The 18,154-nt window shown below is 53.5% G+C and overlaps 1 protein-coding gene across 3 annotated transcripts in view; it reads left to right on the forward strand.

Moving 5' to 3' along the window:
- Positions 1 to 17,749, forward strand: part of BICD2 (BICD cargo adaptor 2) — a 53,721-nt gene extending 35,972 nt beyond the window's left edge. The window contains exons 2-8 of one of the 3 annotated variants that reach the window (XM_060015039.1): positions 2,508 to 2,720; positions 9,236 to 9,388; positions 9,727 to 10,161; positions 10,800 to 11,807; positions 12,052 to 12,203; positions 13,531 to 13,741; positions 15,181 to 17,749. In XM_060015039.1, coding sequence (XP_059871022.1) covers positions 2,508 to 2,720; positions 9,236 to 9,388; positions 9,727 to 10,161; positions 10,800 to 11,807; positions 12,052 to 12,203; positions 13,531 to 13,741; positions 15,181 to 15,501 — 2,493 coding nt within the window. In that variant the 3' untranslated portion in view covers positions 15,502 to 17,749. Of the gene's footprint in view, positions 1 to 2,507; positions 2,721 to 9,235; positions 9,389 to 9,726; positions 10,162 to 10,799; positions 11,808 to 12,051; positions 12,204 to 13,530 lie in introns of all 3 variants that reach the window. The other 2 variants (XM_060015041.1, XM_060015040.1) reach the window with 2 other exon arrangements.
- The last annotated feature ends 405 nt before the right edge of the window (positions 17,750 to 18,154 follow it).

The following is an 18,154-nucleotide window of genomic DNA, read 5'->3' on the forward strand; positions in this document are numbered from 1 at the left end:
CTGTCACTGTGTCACTCTGTCCTCTCCTTTCCTCGTGGACTGGCTTCTCTGCCCCTTTGCAGGCCCAGCCACCAGTGATTGGGTGCCAGGTTCTGGGTTTCACTGTGTTGGGAGATGGTGCGGTTGTTCCTGTGTGTGTTCATGTGCTTTATTCTGGGATATAGTTTGATCCTTTCAGGTTTTGCCCTTAAGCTTTGTTGGTCGGGACCAGAGAGCATTTCCCCAGCTCCACTTTGCCCTGACCTGCAAGGGCTCTACCTGCTGCCTGTGGGTTAGGGCTTCCCTCTTGCTGGTAGGAACAAGTGCTGCTTACAGCCTCTGTCCCTATGGGTGGCCGTTTCCTGGCTTCGGTGGCTTCCTCACAGGCTTGCACTGACTGTCCCCTGCGAGGACTGAGGACCCCTCTGTTCAAAGGTCTACTGCCTTCACTGCCTTGTCCACTCACTGTCTTCCAGTACCACCTCCTTCTCTCAGTCCTGCCAGGCCTCAGTTTCTTTCTGCACGGTGGCTGAAGTTCCTTCCTGGAGGAGTGGGGGGTGTCACGGAGCTTACCTGTGCCCTGCCTCTCACTATCTGGTGTTCAGTGACTTGAAAACTATTGCTTAGTCACATAAACTTCCCAGTTGTTTTTAGTTTTCCACATGGGAGGGAGATCCAGACTCTGAGTGTCTTGTCTTGGCAGGGAGGTGTAAGTCTCCAGCTCCATTGTCTTTGAAAAGCTGCCTGGGTGCTCATGGGCCCCAGGCTGGGAGCTGGGTGGAGGTGAAGATTCAGGCCAAGGTGTGAATGTGTGTGTGTGTGTGTGTGTGTGTGTGTGTGTGTGTGTGTGTGTGTACGTACACGCGCATGCGTGTTTAGCCATCCCACCTCAGGATAGCCTCTGAGGATGACATGGTGCCTCAGGAGATGTTGGTGCTCCAGCTCGAGATTCAAGGGTGTGTTCTGCTCTGTTTACCCCGTTAGGCTTGTCTGGAGGTTTGGAGAGACACCCATGACCTGGCTGATGCTTTCCAGTACACCTGCCCCATGGGTTGGGTTCTTCCTGCACTTCTGGCAAGTTCTGGTTCGCCCAGGGCTGGTGTGCAGCTGGGGGTTGGGGCTGCCACCCAGGATACGGCAGGTCCTATGTAGACACAGATTTATGCTTTAGTCTTTCCCTGGGACCAGGATGGAAGAGGTGGAGGACAGCAACAGAAATCATAGAGCTGAGCTGACTTGATTTAAAAAGGAGCCTGTGTCTTCACAGAGCAGGTTGTCAGTGGCTGAGAGCAGATGAACAAGACTCACTCTTGGGAGGGAGAGCAGTTACCCTGACCATACCCTACCCTACTTTATTTAGCCAGTCCCCTGCCGACAGAGAAACAAGACACTTTCTACATTTTGATTTTTTATATTACAAACAGTCCTGCTCAGTAACATCCTTATACATGGCGTTGCACGTTTTCCCAGTTGTTTTCTTGGACTAAATTCCTGGACTTCATATTAAATAATAAGTGAATGAAAATGTTTCTCTTTCTCTCAAGAGATAAAGGCATCATTTTCTTTGCTCTTTAGGAGCCCTCTCTTTTATTTTTCTTCTGTGAGCCAGGAGCCCTGTAAAGAGACAAGGTCTCCCCTCAGAGGTCTGCATGGGGTGGCCAGTGGGAAGGGAGCCCCTGGGGAGGACACACACTACAGGCCTATGTGGGTCACGTCCTGGCTACTGTGATGGTGCGGGTGAGAGGGAAAGAGAAGCAAAAGTGCTTACTAGGGGCCGTGACACCTGGGGGGACACGGCACGATGGCAGGTCCGAGCCAGCCGGGACCTGGGGCGTGGACTTGGGCAGGCCAGCACCAATCCTGGTTGTACTTGCCCATGGGGGCTCCTCCCTGAGCCAGCCACATGCTCCTTTGCCTCTTACAGCCCAAAGCTCCTGCTGGGTCTGCGGATGGTGGGTCCTCTCTCCTCTGGTATTTTTATCTCTGTGCTCAGGCCCTGGACAGGTGGGCAGGGTCTCCTGACTAGGACACACATGGGGACCTGTTGGCTGATTCTGAGTGTTCTGGTTCACACTCCTGTCCCCTCACTTGTGCCAGGCTTGGGCTTCCGCCTTCCCAGGCCTCCCCAGGCACAGGTGTCTCCCAGGATGAGTGAATCAGGATCAGGCAGGGGAAGGGCACTTCCCTGAGTCTCGGTTTCCATATCTGGAGGGAGACCTCAGACCCACCCTGGTTCTGGGGGCTTCCCTTCCTGGCCCCGAAGTGGGGCCAATCTGCTGATGGGGGCCACACTGGCAGAGATGGTGGCTGGGGCTTCCTATCCCTGCCTCACCCCAGTTCCTCCAGCCCGTCCCTCTATCCCATCCCACCAGGGCTCCTCATTAGCTCCACTCCCAGCTCTTCTGTAACCTCACAGCCCTCGTGTAGCCCTTAGGTATCTTGCTCCTCCTGTGTCCCCTTCTTCCCCCACGTGTCTGGCCACAGGGTTGCCTCCAGGCTCCCTCTCAAGAGCATCTCATCTCCTGCAGGCATTTGGACAGGCCCACACGAACCATAAGAAGGTGGCTGCAGACGGCGAGAGCCGGGAGGAGAGTCTGATCCAGGAGTCAGCTTCCAAGGAGCAGTACTATGTGCGCAAGGTGCTGGAGCTGCAGACAGAGCTGAAGCAGCTGCGCAACGTGCTTGCCAACACGCAGTCAGAGAACGAGCGCCTGGCCTCAGTGGCCCAGGAGCTGAAGGAGGTAAGCAGCAGAACTAGGGTGGGCTGCTTGACTGTGGGTGGGTGGGAAAACAAGCCAGTGCTTCCTGGGGGCAAGGCCACCCACAAGTTGTTCCACTCCCAGCCCAGTTTTATGTGGTTCATGGTGGTCCAGGAAGGGCTGAGGGTGGCAGGATCCCAGCTCTGCCCTTGGGCTGATGTGAATCCTGGGTTCCTCATGTGAACAACAGAATTATAGTGTCCACCTGCCAGCTCATGACAACAAAATCAGAAGGGACCACCACAGATAGCTCCTAGGATCAGCTCGGCCACTGACAGGGGCCTGGCCATGAGAGGCCTGGGCCGGTGGAGAGGGGAGGGCAGGCATCTAGTGCCCTCTGAGAGAGGTGGGAGGGTGGACCACCATTCGCAAGATGGGGTGGGACAGCATCAGGGGAGCAGCAGAAGTCTACGTGAGCTGCAGTCCTGGCTGTGGCCTTGAGGGGGGGTCCCTGGTTGTTAGAGCCCACAAGTTCTCATTAGGAAGGGCAAGAGGCCTTGTTCTGGGCTGTGGGAAGACCCACTCTGGCCTCTATTCTCCTGGTTTGCGGCGGGGAGGGGGGAGCAGTGACAAGTGACCAGAACAGCAGATGGTTCTGAGCGGTGGGCAGCTCTGAGGTCGACACCTCAGATGTGAGGATGTATGACAGTCGAGGTCCCACAGGGCTGGGAGGGGACACTGGCAAGGTTTGGGGCAGAGCCCAGGATCCGGCAACAGTGGGGAGTAGTCACCCACCCTGGTTTGGGATCAGAGATCACCAAGGCTTGTGGGCCTGGGAGGAACTTGGCTGGATCCAGGGGGAGTGCATGATCTCATTTCCTCCCACAGGAGCATTCTAGTCAGGGTGGGGAGAAGGGGCCATTGGAGCTGTAGATTTGACCACCCAAGTTAGAGACTAGACTCTTTGCTGGCTAAGCACCCTTTTCCAGAAGAGCCAGTAGAGGTGCTCTGCCCAGCCCAGACTCATTCTGCTCCTTCCCCCTTCTAGAGGGGGCAGTCAGGAGCGTGGCGGGGGACTTGCTGACTACTGGCTTTGGTGTCAGGAAATGAGCTCAGCCAGTCCCACACACTGCTATTAAAGAACAGGTCTGGTTGGGCCAGGATTCCTGCTGTTTCTGTTAGTGCTTCAGGAGGAAGCCTTCCACTCCCCACCCCCATACACCCTCAGTTCATCTTTCTCCTGAGGCCCCACCTGTGCCCCTGATCACTGTAGGAGCTCTGTAGGATCACTGTGGAGCCATGCCAGGTTCTTGGTTGGAGTGGAGGCTCTCCATCACTGCCTACTCAGACTAGAGCCCTGGTCAGTGTCCCCATGATTGCTGGCTCTGTCTGAACTCCGCGCCCATCCCACTCAAGTTACTCTTCTGCTGGTCCTGGCCCTGCTGCTTCTGCCTGAGCTGCTCTGCTGAGCTCCTCCATGGCCGTCCCCCATCCTACAGGAGGCTTGCGCCAAGGCTCGGGCCTGGCTGAGGAGGCTGGATCATGAGGACACAACACCAAGCACTGTCCCTGATAAGCACCAACCTGTACCTGTCTTGGTGTGACCCAGCCGAGGAGGCTTTGCACAGTCACCATAGGAGATGCCCCTTCCACAGAAGGTCATTTCCCTCCCTGTGCCTGGTCCTGCTTCCGTCCATGTTCAGTGACTGATGGGCCAGCTGTGCTGTGCCCTCTGACCCCCACCCCCATCCCCATCCTTCCACCCTGCGATAACTGGCTTAGGGGTTCAATCCCCCATGCCCAACTCTCCAAGAGGAACTTGTGGCCTCCATCATGTGACACGTGTAGCAAACATGCTCAGCATGTGAGACAGTTCCAGCTACCCCATAACTTGTCCTCTCAGTGACGCTGTGGGCATCCACTTACTTCCCCCATCTCACAAATTGGGAAGCCAAGGTGCAGAAGGTTTGGCTGCATGCCTAAAGTCAGTGGGTCCTGACCTCTGCACTGTGAATGGACGGGCCCTGTCGACTTCTGTCCTGGGACATGGCCTTGGGCCCCATTTTGCAGATGGAGAAGCAGAGACCCAAGGAGCTGGGCACAGCCACAGCTGGCTGGAGGCAGGGTCAGGTCCTTGGCACATGCCAAGGCCTTCCACGGATTTGCCTTGGGAATGGAGGAGTGAGGGCTTCCTGGCGAAGCAGGACTGTGAGTTGTGGAGGGGTCAGCAGCATCTGCCCAGTGGGACCCCCCACTAGGAAAAATCTTTCTGTCCCATTGGACCCTGGCCTTGCTTTCCTGGTGGACTCTGCACATGTCAGGCCCTGCACAGGCCCAGGAGTAAGTGACAAAGATGTCCCAGCAGAAGTTATGTCGGCTGTCATCTCCCCTGTCCTGGCTAGGAGCCAGGAAAAGGCTTATTTCCTGCTGTGGTGGCATTTGGGCCACCAGGAGCTGCTGGAAGAAAGCAAGGTGTTTGGCCACAAAGTGAGGTGGTGGGTTTTGGGTGAGGGGCAGCAGCCCCGTGCTCCAGCGTGGAGTGGACAGGCTTGGACAGAAGGACACCTGGCTCCAGAGCCAGGGCATGGAGTTGTCACATGGGCAGACAACCCAGAGGTTGCTAATCATCCAAATTCCTCGCTTACTAATTCTGCCTTCCACCCAGCCCTGGTATACAGCTCAGTCTGGTTTTCTACCGCCTTACAGCAAGGACCGCCTTTCCACTGTTTCTTGTTCCCTCCTAAGGCCTTACTGGGAGCACTTCTAACTACCATTCGTACCTCTTCTAGTGTTATTTTGTGATGGTATATGCATTCCCTAAGGCAGCTGAAGATTTCTCTGTGACTCTTCTCTGAACCTCACCAGAGTCACCTGAAACAATTACATTTCTCCCAATAGTCTCAAGGCAGTCTGGCCTTTTCCTGTCCTCCTCAAAGCTCTTCCAGCTTCTGGCCATCCCCACCTCCACAGCCACTTCCACATATTCAGGTATTTGTTACAGCAATGTCTTTTTCCTGGTATTAAACCTATATTTGTATATTTGTTCTTTCGGGCCACCATAATAGATTGCCACAAACTACTGGCTTAAAAACCACAGAATTTTATTCTCTAAGATTTTCTGTGTCTGAAATGAAGGTGCTGGCAGGACCGTGTTCCAGGTGGAGCCTCTCCAGCTTTTGGGTGCCGGCAACCCTCAGTGTTCCTTGTCTTGTGTTCACGTTGCTCCGGTCTCTGCCTCTGTCTTCACCTTCTCCCTGTGCAGGCTCCACAGCTCTGACGGGGCTGGGGCATCCCTCCCACCTCCACCCTGGCCTTACATGGGGCCACAGGCCTTTCCTGGGGCTTGGGCTATGGCCTCATGGCTAAACATCTTGTCCTTTCCTCTGAGGGAAAATACTGACCAGCTTTGGAGCGCTCCTGTGCAGGGCGGTGCTCCCTCCCTGTGCCTTAGTTCCAGCTGTGCCGTGATGGGGCTTCTGCAACATGGGGTACTGGCTGCTCTGCATTCCAGACTCCCAGACCTGACTTCAGTACAACACCCCTCCTCACTTACTCAGGGCCTCACTCAGCAGCAGCTGACACCAGTTGGCCATGTGTGTGCTGTGCGTGGGCGACTATACACGTGCCTCAGTGAACAAGACAGAGCCTAGAGCAGCACCTAGCACAGTTGGTACTCAGTAGTGAAGGAGTGGGTGATGCCCCTCGGGGCAGTCAAGCACCAAGTGCAGTGCCAGTATGGAGACAGCGCCAGTGAAAGGTTTTCTGAGCCACACAGAGGCCACATGTTGTTCAGGTCCATTTCTGTGAAAGGCAAATCCACAGACTGAAAGAAGATTGGTGGTTGCTAATTGGTGTGTGGTTTCTTTTTAGGGTGATGAAAATGTTCCAGAACAGGTAATGGTGCACAGCTCTGAATAAGCTATAACCACTGAATTGTACACTTTCAGTGGGTGAACTTCATGGTATATGAATCATATCTCAATAAAAAAAAACAAAGACGATTCCTGTGCAGGAAGACTGTGTAAGGGTTCAGCTCAGCAGAGGTTTCTGGTGCAGCCTGGGCACATAGGTTCCGGGGTGCAGAGGGCTTCGGCCTAGGCAATCAGGCTGGCCCGTGGTCTTATCTCTTTCTGTGTTCTTTCTGTCCACTTCAGGACCACTTGTTTTATTGAGGGGAGTTGTTAAATTTTAAATAAAGCCCATTTACATTGTTCGTGACCAACAGCTGCCCCTGCCCGCTGCCCCTGTCTCACCATCTTACCTCCTGTGTCCTCCCATACTGAGAGTGGGCAGGTGGTCTCAGCAGGTGCATCAGGCCAGAGTGGGCTGAACCACACCAGGTGGGGAGCAACCAGCTTGCCTTACACAAGGTGGATGCAGCAGGCATGGTTCTTGTATAGCAACCATTGTGTTAGTGAGGACTCTCCAGAGAAGCAGACCAATAGGGGTGTGTGTGTATAGAGAGAGAGATTTATTGTAAGGAATTGGCTCCCTCAGTTGTGGGAGCTGGCAGATCCAAAATCTGCGGGTTGTGCCAGCTGGCTGGAGGCCCAGGGAAGAACTGATGTTGCAGCTTGAGTCTGAAGGCTGTCTTTTTTTTTTCCTCAAGGCCTTCAACTGACTGGATAAGGCCCACCCACACTATGGCACGTGATCTGCTTTACTCAGTGGGTCTACTAATTTAAATGTTAATCTCATCTAAAAGATACCTGAATGGCGACATCTAGACCGGTGTTTGACCAAATATCTGGATGCCAGGACCTAGGCAAGTTGACGCTAAGATTAACCATAACAGTCAGTTGGGTGGTTAACAAGGGAAATGGCCAGAGTCGAGGTGTATGCAGAACTTTGTTAGGAAGCAAGTAAGTATATGTTTCTTCCCATTGCCACTCACACTGTTATTTTGTTTATTTTTGCCTAATAGGAGTTTTGGTTTCCGGGGGCCTTGCATTTCTCCAGTCAGTAACTTGGTGTGTTTTTTCTGGTGTTGGCTCTTGGGTACCTCCTTGGGTCACTTATTGAGAAGACTGCATCAGTCCATTTACTGGAGATTTTGGTAGTGAGCGTTTGTCACGAGTGCTTGACACATATAATGACTCACTCCCCTCTCTGTTGCTTTCTTGAACTTTTTTTCTTATTGGTCCTATTTCATTTTACCAATCCAACATTGCCGTTCCGTGTGTACCTATATGGAATCTTAGTGTATGCACGGATGTGATCACAGGAAACCTCAGCACCAGCAGAGAGGCCAGTGTGCTGGGTGAGGAGGACAGAGTGAGCTATGGGGCCCAGTGGGTGATGGCGCTTCTAGCCGAGGGTCCAGGTGGGGCGGTGTTGGCCTGGGGGTGGTGGTGTTAGGTCTTTGCAGGCATGTGGGGGAAGCTGCTTGGATTGTTGGGAACAGGGATGTGGGGAGAGATGGAGAGTTTGTCTAGGGGATGATTCTGCCCCCATGGCACACTGGCCATGTCTGGAGGCAGTTTCAGTGGTCACAGCAGGGGTGCGGGCTGCATCCAGTAGGCAGGGCTCAGGTCGCTGCTAAGCATCCTGCAGTATATAAGATGGCCCCAGAATGTGGGCCAAGGGACCCAGGTCCTGGCACACGGCGCATAGTAGCAGCCGGTTGAGAATTCCCACCAGTCTTGAGTGCACAGTTAATGACAGGTCTGCACTGGCCTCTCTCCGTGCATGATATCTGAATCCTCAAGGCACCTTGGAGGCAGGAACTCCTTTTTTAACAACTTTATTGAGATAATTCATAGCCCTTACAACTCACCCACTTAAAGTGTACAGTCAGTGGATTTTAGTATAGTTACAGATTTATGCACCATCCCAAATCAATTCTAGAATATTACATCATTCCAAGAAGAAACCCCGTTAGCAGTCACTCTCCATCCCATCTTCTCCTTGCCCCCCAGCGACCACCCATCTGCTTTCTATCTCTGTGGATTTGCCTATTCTGGACATTTCATGTAAGTGGAATCTTACAATACAATACATGACCACTAACACCTCTTCTTCTACTCATGTTGTTTTCAAGATTTATTTGTGTTACAGCATGTTATCTCATCAGTTGGGGGACATTTGAGTTGTTTCCACCTTTGCTATTGTGAATAGTGTCTGAACATTTGTGCACAAGATTTTGATGGACGTGTGTTTTCCTTTCTCTCGAGTGCATGCCGAGGAGGGGCATTGATGGGTCAGATGTTAACTCTGTGCTGAACTGTTCGAGTAGCTGCAGACTGTTTCCACAGCACTGCACCATTGTACATGCTACCAGCAGCATGTGACCGAGGAACTACTCTGAACCCCATTTTACAGATGAAGAAACCAAGGGTCAGAGCAGGCTGAGATCCTGCATTGTTCACTGCAATACCTCACAGCCCAGGGCCCCAGCTCCTCGCCAGGTGGCCACATCGGGCACCAGAGCAGGCCTGGGATTCCAAGTCCCAGCTGTATGACCACTATGGTGGGCCTGGCTGCACTGAGCTCCTCCTGCCCAAGGGGTGGTGAGACCAGCTAGGGCAGGCTGCTCACACCTGCCTTCCTCCTGGCAGATCAACCAAAATGTAGAGATTCAGCGTGGCCGCCTGCGGGATGACATCAAGGAGTACAAGTTCCGGGAGGCCCGCCTGCTGCAGGACTACTCGGAGTTGGAGGAGGAGAACATCAGTCTGCAAAAGCAGGTGTCTGTGCTCAGGCAGAACCAGGCAAGTATCTGGGCTGGGCAGGTGGGACAGGTAGGTTGGCTCTGGGCCACGGCCCTGGCCTAACCCTCACTTTCACTTGGCAACACTTTAAGTCACCTGACAAATTGGCAGTGTGGATGTGTTCTGATTTCCGTGGCATCTCTGGTGATGAGCAAGTCTCATGCTTCTGCACTGTTCATACCACGTGCACGTGTGTCCCAGGTGTGGGCTGACCATTTCCTGTGTGCACCTCATGCCTGTAACTCTCTAAGCATCCGTGTCTTCCCAGCTGTGTAGTCAGCACAATGGTGCTTCTTCCCCATTCCTCAGGCATAGAAGAGTGTTGACCTCTTTCACAGGTGGAGTTTGAGGGTCTCAAGCATGAGATCAAGCGTCTGGAGGAGGAGACCGAATATCTCAACAGCCAGCTGGAGGACGCCATTCGGCTCAAGGAGATCTCGGAGCGGCAGCTGGAGGAGGCGCTGGAGACGCTGAAGACAGAGCGGGAGCAGAAGAACAGTCTGCGCAAGGAGCTGTCGCACTACATGAGCATCAATGACTCCCTCTACACCAGCCACCTGCACGTCTCCCTGGACGGCCTTAAGCTCGGTGATGACGCCGAAGCCCTGGCCAATGGCTTTGAGCACGGTGGCCTGGCCAAGCTGCCGCTGGACAACAAGACCTCCACGCCCACCAAGGACGGCCTTGCTCCACCTTCCCCCAGCCTCGTTTCTGACCTCCTCAGTGAGCTCAACATCTCTGAGATCCAGAAGCTTAAGCAGCAGCTAATGCAGGTGAGCGGGTGGGTAGCCCCACCCCACCCAGGTCTTGTCACAGCCCCGGGCCTTGGGCCCACGTGCACCATTCCCACCTCCACTCCTGTCCCCCATGGTGTTGGTCAGACCTGCTCGTCACCAGGACAGCGCTTTCCTGACACTTTGTCAATGCTATGCACCTTCTTTTACTTACGTTTCTTTTACATAGGTAATTCTGTATTGTTAACCTAAGTGGAATTGCAGCATTATAGGTGGAAGGTGCCCAGAGAATTAGGTTTCTGGTTACAAGTTTGGGCACCACCAGAGGTTTTCTTATGTCGCTCTGAGGTCCCTGTGTGTAGTTTCCCATGCTGTGTCCTGTAGACACGTCACGTCAGGGTTTCCTGCCCCGACTGAACAGAATCCCAGGGTCTGCACCACAGCCCCTTGGTTCACTGCATGTCTCTGAGGAGGGACTCACCAAGCCCCGCAAGCATCTGGGCACGGGGAAGAGCCATCATAGCCCCACACATGACACCTCCACCCGAATTTATCACAGAGAGGCTAGCAGGGTGATGGTCATGGCATGGATGGGGTCACTCCTGGGACTGTCCAGGGGTCTTCTGAGCGCAAGTACTCCTGTGGGCTGTTGACGGGCCTTTTCTGTGCCTTCGCAGATGGAGCGGGAGAAGGTTGGCCTGCTGGCAACGCTGCAGGACACACAGAAGCAGCTGGAGCAGGCCCGAGGGGCCCTGTCGGAGCAGCACGAGGAGGTGAGCCGCCTCACAGAGAACCTGAGTGCTCTGCGGCGCCTGCAGGCCAGCAAGGAGCGGCGGACAGCCCTGGACAGTGAGAAGGAGCGAGACAGCCATGAGGATGGTGACTACTATGAGGTGGACATCAATGGGCCTGAGATCCTGGCCTGCAAGTACCGTGTGGCCCTGGCAGAGGCTGGTGAGCTTCGGGAGCAGCTGAAGGCGCTGCGCAGTGCACACGAGGCCAGCGAGGCCCAGCACACCGAGGAGAAGGGCCAGCATGAGGCCGAAAGCCAGGCGCTCACTGAGAAGGTCTCCCTGTTGGAGAAGGCCAGCCGCCAGGACCGCGAGCTCCTGTCCCGGCTGCAGATGGAGCTGAAGAAGGTGAGCGACGTCGCAGGCGAGACACAAGGCAGCCTGAGCGTGGCCCAGGACGAGCTGGTGACCTTCAGTGAGGAGCTGGCCAACCTCTACCACCACGTGTGCATGTGCAACAACGAGACGCCCACCCGTGTGGTGCTGGACTACTACCGAGAGGGCCCGGCTGGCGCCGGCAGCTGCAGCCCCGAGACCCGTGGGCGTCGCTCACCTGTCCTGCCCAAGGGGCCGCCTGCCTCAGAGGGTAGGGCCAGGGACAGCAGCCCCTCACCTGGCTCCTCACTGCCCTCGCCCCTGAGTGACCCACGCCGGGAGCCCATGAACATCTACAACCTGATCGCCATCATCCGTGACCAGATCAGGCACCTGCAGGCAGCTGTGGACCGCACCACAGAGCTGTCGCGGCAGCGCCTGGCCTCACAGGAGCTGGGCCCAGCTGCGGACAAGGACCGGGAGGCACTCATGGAGGAGATCCTGAAGCTGAAGTCGCTGCTCAGCACCAAGCGGGAGCAGATCACCACGCTGCGCACGGTGCTCAAGGCCAACAAGCAGGTGTGCACGGCGCTCGGGTCCATCGGGGCGGGCACGTGGGCGGGGGGTTTCTCACCCTCCCTGGCCTCCTGTCCGTGCTGTTCCTGCTACTGAAGGAAAGATGTGAGAAAACCTCACCTCAGTGCTGCGGGGAGGGGCTGAGGCCTTTGAGAGGGCTGGCTGGGGCCTTGGTCTGTGGCACTGAGGCAGCAGACCTCTCCTGGCGCCCCTCACCTGCCCGTCTTTTGCATCTCTGACCCCCTAGACAGCAGAGGTGGCCCTCGCCAACCTAAAGAGCAAGTACGAGAACGAGAAGGCCATGGTGACCGAGACCATGATGAAGCTGCGCAACGAGCTCAAGGCCCTCAAGGAGGACGCGGCCACCTTCTCCTCACTGCGTGCCATGTTCGCCACCAGGTAACGCTCACTGCTCCTTTCGCTGCTCAGCAGCCCAGGGGCCCAGTTTTGTCTCCACTTTACGCCTAAGATGAGAAAGTTGGAAGCAGAAAGCTGAAAGAGTGGGTCCTTATGGCCAGGCTGGAGGCATGAGCTTCGAAGGAGAAACAGGCAAGTGGGCAAGCCAGTGATAACAAATGAGTTTGCCCCCAGAACTTGGTGGGAAGTTCATGTATTTAGAAGGAAGGTTTCCCTCCCAGCAGGGGCGGGGTCCCAGTGCTGCCCCTCTGACCCTACCAGTTAAGAGTTTGTGGGGGTGGCAGGCGGCGTCTTTCTTTAGGCCAGTCCTGTGGTCAGGAAGCCGGGCAGGTGCAGAGCTGGAGGCTGCTTTTGGGGCCTGCTTCTGGGTGTTTCCCTATTCAGAGAGGCATGGTGCCATCTGCTGGCCAGTGTCAGTCAGGGTTGGGAGGCTGAGGCTCTGGGTTAAACAGCGTTGAAACTGAGCTCAGGGCCTACTTTGCCTTGTGCCAGGGTGCTGGGCACTCCCTGCATTTCAGCGATGTGGGAGGAGGGGGCAAAGACAAAGAAAGAAGCTTCCAGGCCTCTCTGGAAGCTTTCTTTCCTCCTGGGCAAAGTGCTTGGGAAAGATCTCAGTTAGTCCTCAGCACATAGTATGTTGGCCCTTGCTTCCTCAACTTGTTTTATTTAAAAGCCTGACTTGTCAGATGGTGCCAAGATTGCAAACCTCGGGGCAAGGGTTAAAACTTGCTGATGGTCCTTGGCCTTGGTGGATGGGGGTGTAGGGTGGGTGTGCCCACCATCCCCTTCACCCAGGCCGCACTCCCTCCCTCAGGGACAGGCCCAGGATGGGCATTTCTCTCCCAGCTCCTTACCTAGGTGGGGAGCATGTGCCACAGCTCAGCAGATACTAAAATAGGGCTGTTTATGACATCCACATGTGCTTTTCCCAGGCTCTGGTTAGCCATTTGTTCTAGACTTACTAAGCACCTACTGTGTGCCTGGGCTATTCCGGGAGCAAGCCAATTCCTGCCCTCGGGTTTATCCCCACATCCTGAGAGCCAAGTGATATCACACCTCCAGCCCGCTGCCCCTGAGCCACCTGGAGGCCTTGAAGGGCAGCCACCACCTCCTTTAGTGAAAACTGGCTTCAGAGAGCCCCTCCCAGAGAAAGCCAAACCTCAGAGGGGCACATCCTCTTCGTTTCTAGCCCAGTGAGCAGATGGGGTCTGCTCACCTTCTGGAGCCCTCAGTACGGGAGCCATGATCACACACGCCGCTGGCTCTCCCAGGTCCTTCAGCCACGCTCTTGCCTCTTGCGTCCCTGCAGGTGTGACGAGTACATCACACAGTTGGATGAGATGCAGCGGCAGCTGGCAGCTGCTGAGGACGAGAAGAAGACACTCAACTCGCTGCTGCGCATGGCCATCCAGCAGAAGCTGGCGCTGACCCAGCGGCTGGAGCTGCTTGAGCTGGACCATGAGCAGACCCGGCGAAGCCGCGCCAAGGCCACCCCCAAGGCCAAGCCTGGTACCCCGAGCGTAAGTCACACCTGCGCCTGCGCTAGTGACAGGGCTGAGGGTGCTGGGCTTGCTGCCCAGGTGCTCTGTGGCGAGAAATATAACGTTTACTGCGATTAGGGCCGCAAGGGTACACGCTGCAGCTAACCTGCCGCATATCACCTGTCCGCTTCACCTCAACTAACCTGGCAGCAGCGGGACCATGGTGCTAGGCTGGTCTTAACTGTGACTAATGCACAGAGGGAAGAAGTTAGCAGAGGCAGCCTGCTTCTCCACCTGGACACTGCAAGCTTTGTGTCTGTTTCTCACCCCTCGGGACCACCCTTCACAGCAGCTGCTCTCTTGGAGGGGTGGTCAAGGTGGGGTTGGAGCCATCTGTCCTCACAAAAGTGTGGCTTCCCAGGGCCCGCGTGCCATTGGCTCTCACTGGGAGGGGCAGAACTTGCATTGAAACTTGCATGTTCCCTGCATGTGTCTAATGCAGTTGTACTGCCCCGGCACCCAGAAACCAGTGTTAGAGGTTCCAGCCTGAATCCCAGGTGCGGCCTCGGAGGACACTCTGTGCTTGGTACAGATTACGGAGACAATTATTTTGTAGTTTGCGCGGCATCTCGTTACAGTTTATATTTGGGACAGAATTACAGAATTCCTTCCCCTAAACCCAGAGGAAGAGCAGCCCTGTGTCCCATGTCCTCCAGCCCAGGCGTACACGTGCTCAAGAGGCCCAGGCATACCTAACCACACCCCAGACCAGAGCTCAGCAGCCTCAGCTTCTCTTTCTGAGATTTGTACGCTTGTCCGGCGGCCTGCAAGGTGACAAATCGGCAGGCCAAAGGCTTGGGTTTTTTCTAATGAGAAAAACTTCCCAAGTGCCTGGCCAGACCTCTGTCCTCACAGGAAGCCCATCCTTTTGTACTTAGAGTGTCCCCAGCTTCCAGTTGGATTTTTTCACTCTCTGCCCATTATCAGGCCTTCCTCTCAGGGGGCTTCAGACTACAAGAAACAGGGCTGTGGAAACCCCCAACCTGAGCTTGAGTTACCAGCGGGCCAGGCTGAAATGAGGGACTGGGTTCCACACCTATTAACTGAAGCCCAGCCTGGTGTAGGAAGGGAACCTTGAATGGACCCAGGGCTAGTTTCAGGATTCACAGTAGGAGGAATATGGTTCTTGATCATCAGTGCAATTCCAGAGGTGGTGACAGGCAGGAAAGGCAGCCATAGTACTCCCCCATGCTCAGAAGCTGCACCCACACCAAGAGCTTTGGCAGCCGAACTTCTCTCAGTGTTTCTCTCCATGTCATCCTTGGGCCCACCAGTCATGAAGGTGCAGTCTTCCTGAATAGCTCTTTGCCTCCTCTCTCTGGGGCCCAGAGGGGGAATTTTCATTGTCCCTGCACACTGGTATCTGCCCTCATTCCACTCTTTCCCTTAATTCCCAAGCATGTCTCAATTCCCACCAGATGCCAGGTGCTACCCAGACCAACTTGGATTTGGCAAACTGCGGAGTGAAGATACACAGGATGGACCATACCTGTCCCTTCTGTGTGCCTATACCCAGCTCCAGGCTGTTTTGCAGATGGGATGTCAGATCTTGGATTCCCCTCCCACTTGAGAAGATGTCAGGCCATCTCCCCTCTGCAAGCAGGACTTCCAGGGGCGTGGCTGCCTGCTGGTGCCGCATACTGCTTCTGCCTCCTTGCCAAGCCTGGCACACAGCTTCTCTCCATACTTGTAAAGTAAAGGGTCTTCATGAGGTACTCGGGGCCAGCGGCGCCCCCTAACATATGCAGGTCTTCTCTGCTGCCAACTAACACACCCATGCCCTCACAGCTCGGTGAGAGCTTTAGTTGTCTGACGGGTGACCGGTTCTAACGTTGTCTTGTTTTCTCCCATTTTCAGCTGTAGAGTAGCTGCTGGGAGGACTCGGCCGCCGGCCCTGTCACACTGCAGCCCCCTCCCCTCCTCTCCCATGGGCCCACGCAGAGGAAGGAAGGGCAGCCTAAAAGTCCACTTAGAAACGTTTTTGGATATGCTACTGCAATTCTTTTCAAAATAGCATTCCCCAAGTTTTTAATGGCAGAGGAAATAAAAGCTTTAATGTTGAGAATGCCGGCAGCTGCTGCTTGGAAAGGCCTTTGTACAGGCGCTGAAGAACCTGCTTGGACAGCGACCACCAGGCTTGCTTAGGAACCCTCTAGAAACACTCACCACTGGGGTCTCCCTATTACAGATACTCCTTTTTTACCCAATCCACCTGTGCACTTTTGATATTTTGATATTATATTTGCTTCCTTCATCCCTGGCGTAGAGATGGTCTCAGATGCCGTAGTCTGTCTCGTGGTCCTGTAGCTCCCAACGGTGTGTTGATCTGTTATCAGCACATGGCACAGGTGTGTCCTCCTAGCGTGTAGCTCTAGACTGTTTAGGTGAAGGCTTCAACTTGGTAAGGAGCCCGGCTAAATGTATCCATGCTGTGGTTCAGCAGCCTTTTAATTATACGGCATTGTGGTTCGTGTTTGAAATTACAGATTTTAAATGCCATTGTTCATTAAGAAATCCAGGGTATTCGGATTCTGGGGTTTTTCATATTGTATTATTATTATTCTTAGGAATAGTTCAATGTAACAAGAAGAAAACTTGACCTTTGCTCTGGTTAAACAGTAAAAGGCACTTGAAAACAAAAAGATAAATTATTGAATGAGTAGTATTACCTACAAATTCCAGAATTTTCTGGGTTTTAGGACATTGTGAAGCATGACTGATTAACAGAATTTTATACAACTGTACCAGTGAAATTCCAAATTGGAATTGTTTTGTTACTCCGGTTGTTGTGCCAAATTGTGGTACACTTAGAAAATTCTACAGTCGTCGATTTTTAGGGTGTTATATTTCAACGCCTTTTTGTTAGTAATCATTGCCAGTAGTGCCTTCATCAGTTTAGGGAGGTGTTCCAGCGTAGTTTATTCTCTAAAATGGACAGTGAAGAGCTAGTTGGGAATGTTGAAGGCCAGTGTGGACCAATCAGTGTGAACAGGTGCACACCTTCTAACCTGACCCTGGGCATCTTCATTGAGGGAAAGAAAACAGCAATTGTGCAAAATTCTGTTAGTCAGTGATTCTTTACTGTGCAGACCCTTGCAAATTCAGGGGCTGAGAAAACGAAAGTGAACACAAACCTTGAGTGTGCTTTGGGAACCAAATGGACTTTATGGGACAAGCTAAGCAAGCTATGTGAACAACACGCCACGTTTGTGAAGAGTGGGGCGGGTGGCAGGGGAGCCGGCACCGTCGGCCTCATGCATTGGGGTGAGGGCTAGCCATAGTATTCTTTGCAAATGTGAGAGAGAGACATTATATATTCTCTTGCTTGGTGTAACTAATCACTGTTAATTTCAGGAAACAGAAGTCACTAAAGCTCCTTAGCAAACCAGATCTATGTCCTGTCCTGATCTGCTGAGTGAGGTTGTGCAAGTGGTCAAATTGGTACTCAAGGAGGAGGAAGAAGAAGTGTCCTCTCTCCTCCAAAATACAGGACAAATTATAATAATATAAGTAGCAAGAATAGAAGAATTCTGTTTCCTGGAATAAGCATTTTTATTCCTAGTTGTAGGGACCCCTATTTTTACCTTCTCTTACAGTGTTGATTCATAAGAAATAATGTTACATTTACAAAAACTTCATCTGTACGGGGTATTTATTTGCAATGATGTCTGTGTACTGTATTTTTTCTGTGCATTACCTTAGTGTCAGAATGTCTTTATTTTAAGATCATATGCATGTTCTCCTGCCAAGGAACCTTTACACAGACCCAAACAAACAAAAATGCCTTCAGATTCTGAGAAAATGAGGCACTGCATGGAAAAGGAATAGGAAGGAGAAATCAGTCACAACTTGGGACACAGACATATGGTGCAAATGTCTGTAAAGCCAGTGCACATAGGAACAGTGGGCCTGGGTAAAGGGTCACGTTGGTAGGACCAGTAAATAAAGAATAATAAAAAGACAAAGCACAAAACTTGTTCTCTGTGGCTGCTCCGACCCCCTGCTCCAGATGACTGTGGGTCCAGCAATGCACTATAATTTCAGCACCTAAAACAAGAAAACCAGCCTGTCGTTAACCCTGGTGGTGGAAACTGGAAGCAACCTGAAGCCCATCTCAGGAGGCGTGGGGGGAAGGGGAGACAAGGGGTGCCTCCCGTGACGGACGTCAGGTGTCATGAGCACCCAGCAGCGTGGCAGTGAGAGCACATTGCCTTTGCATTGTACTGACTAGGAAGCAAAGAGATTTGCATGACGAGGGATCCTTTGCCCTCCAAACTCTTGCTCGTTGTGCCCAGGAATGAATAGGTGCAGGCAACAAGAGTTACTTGTTTGTCAACACAAAACCATGTTCACCTGTAGGAATGTGTTCAAGGCACGCTGAGCCTGTCCCAG

Source organism: Delphinus delphis, chromosome 6 (genome assembly GCF_949987515.2).
Source record: "Delphinus delphis chromosome 6, mDelDel1.2, whole genome shotgun sequence".
Taxonomy (NCBI): Eukaryota; Metazoa; Chordata; class Mammalia; order Artiodactyla; family Delphinidae; genus Delphinus; species Delphinus delphis.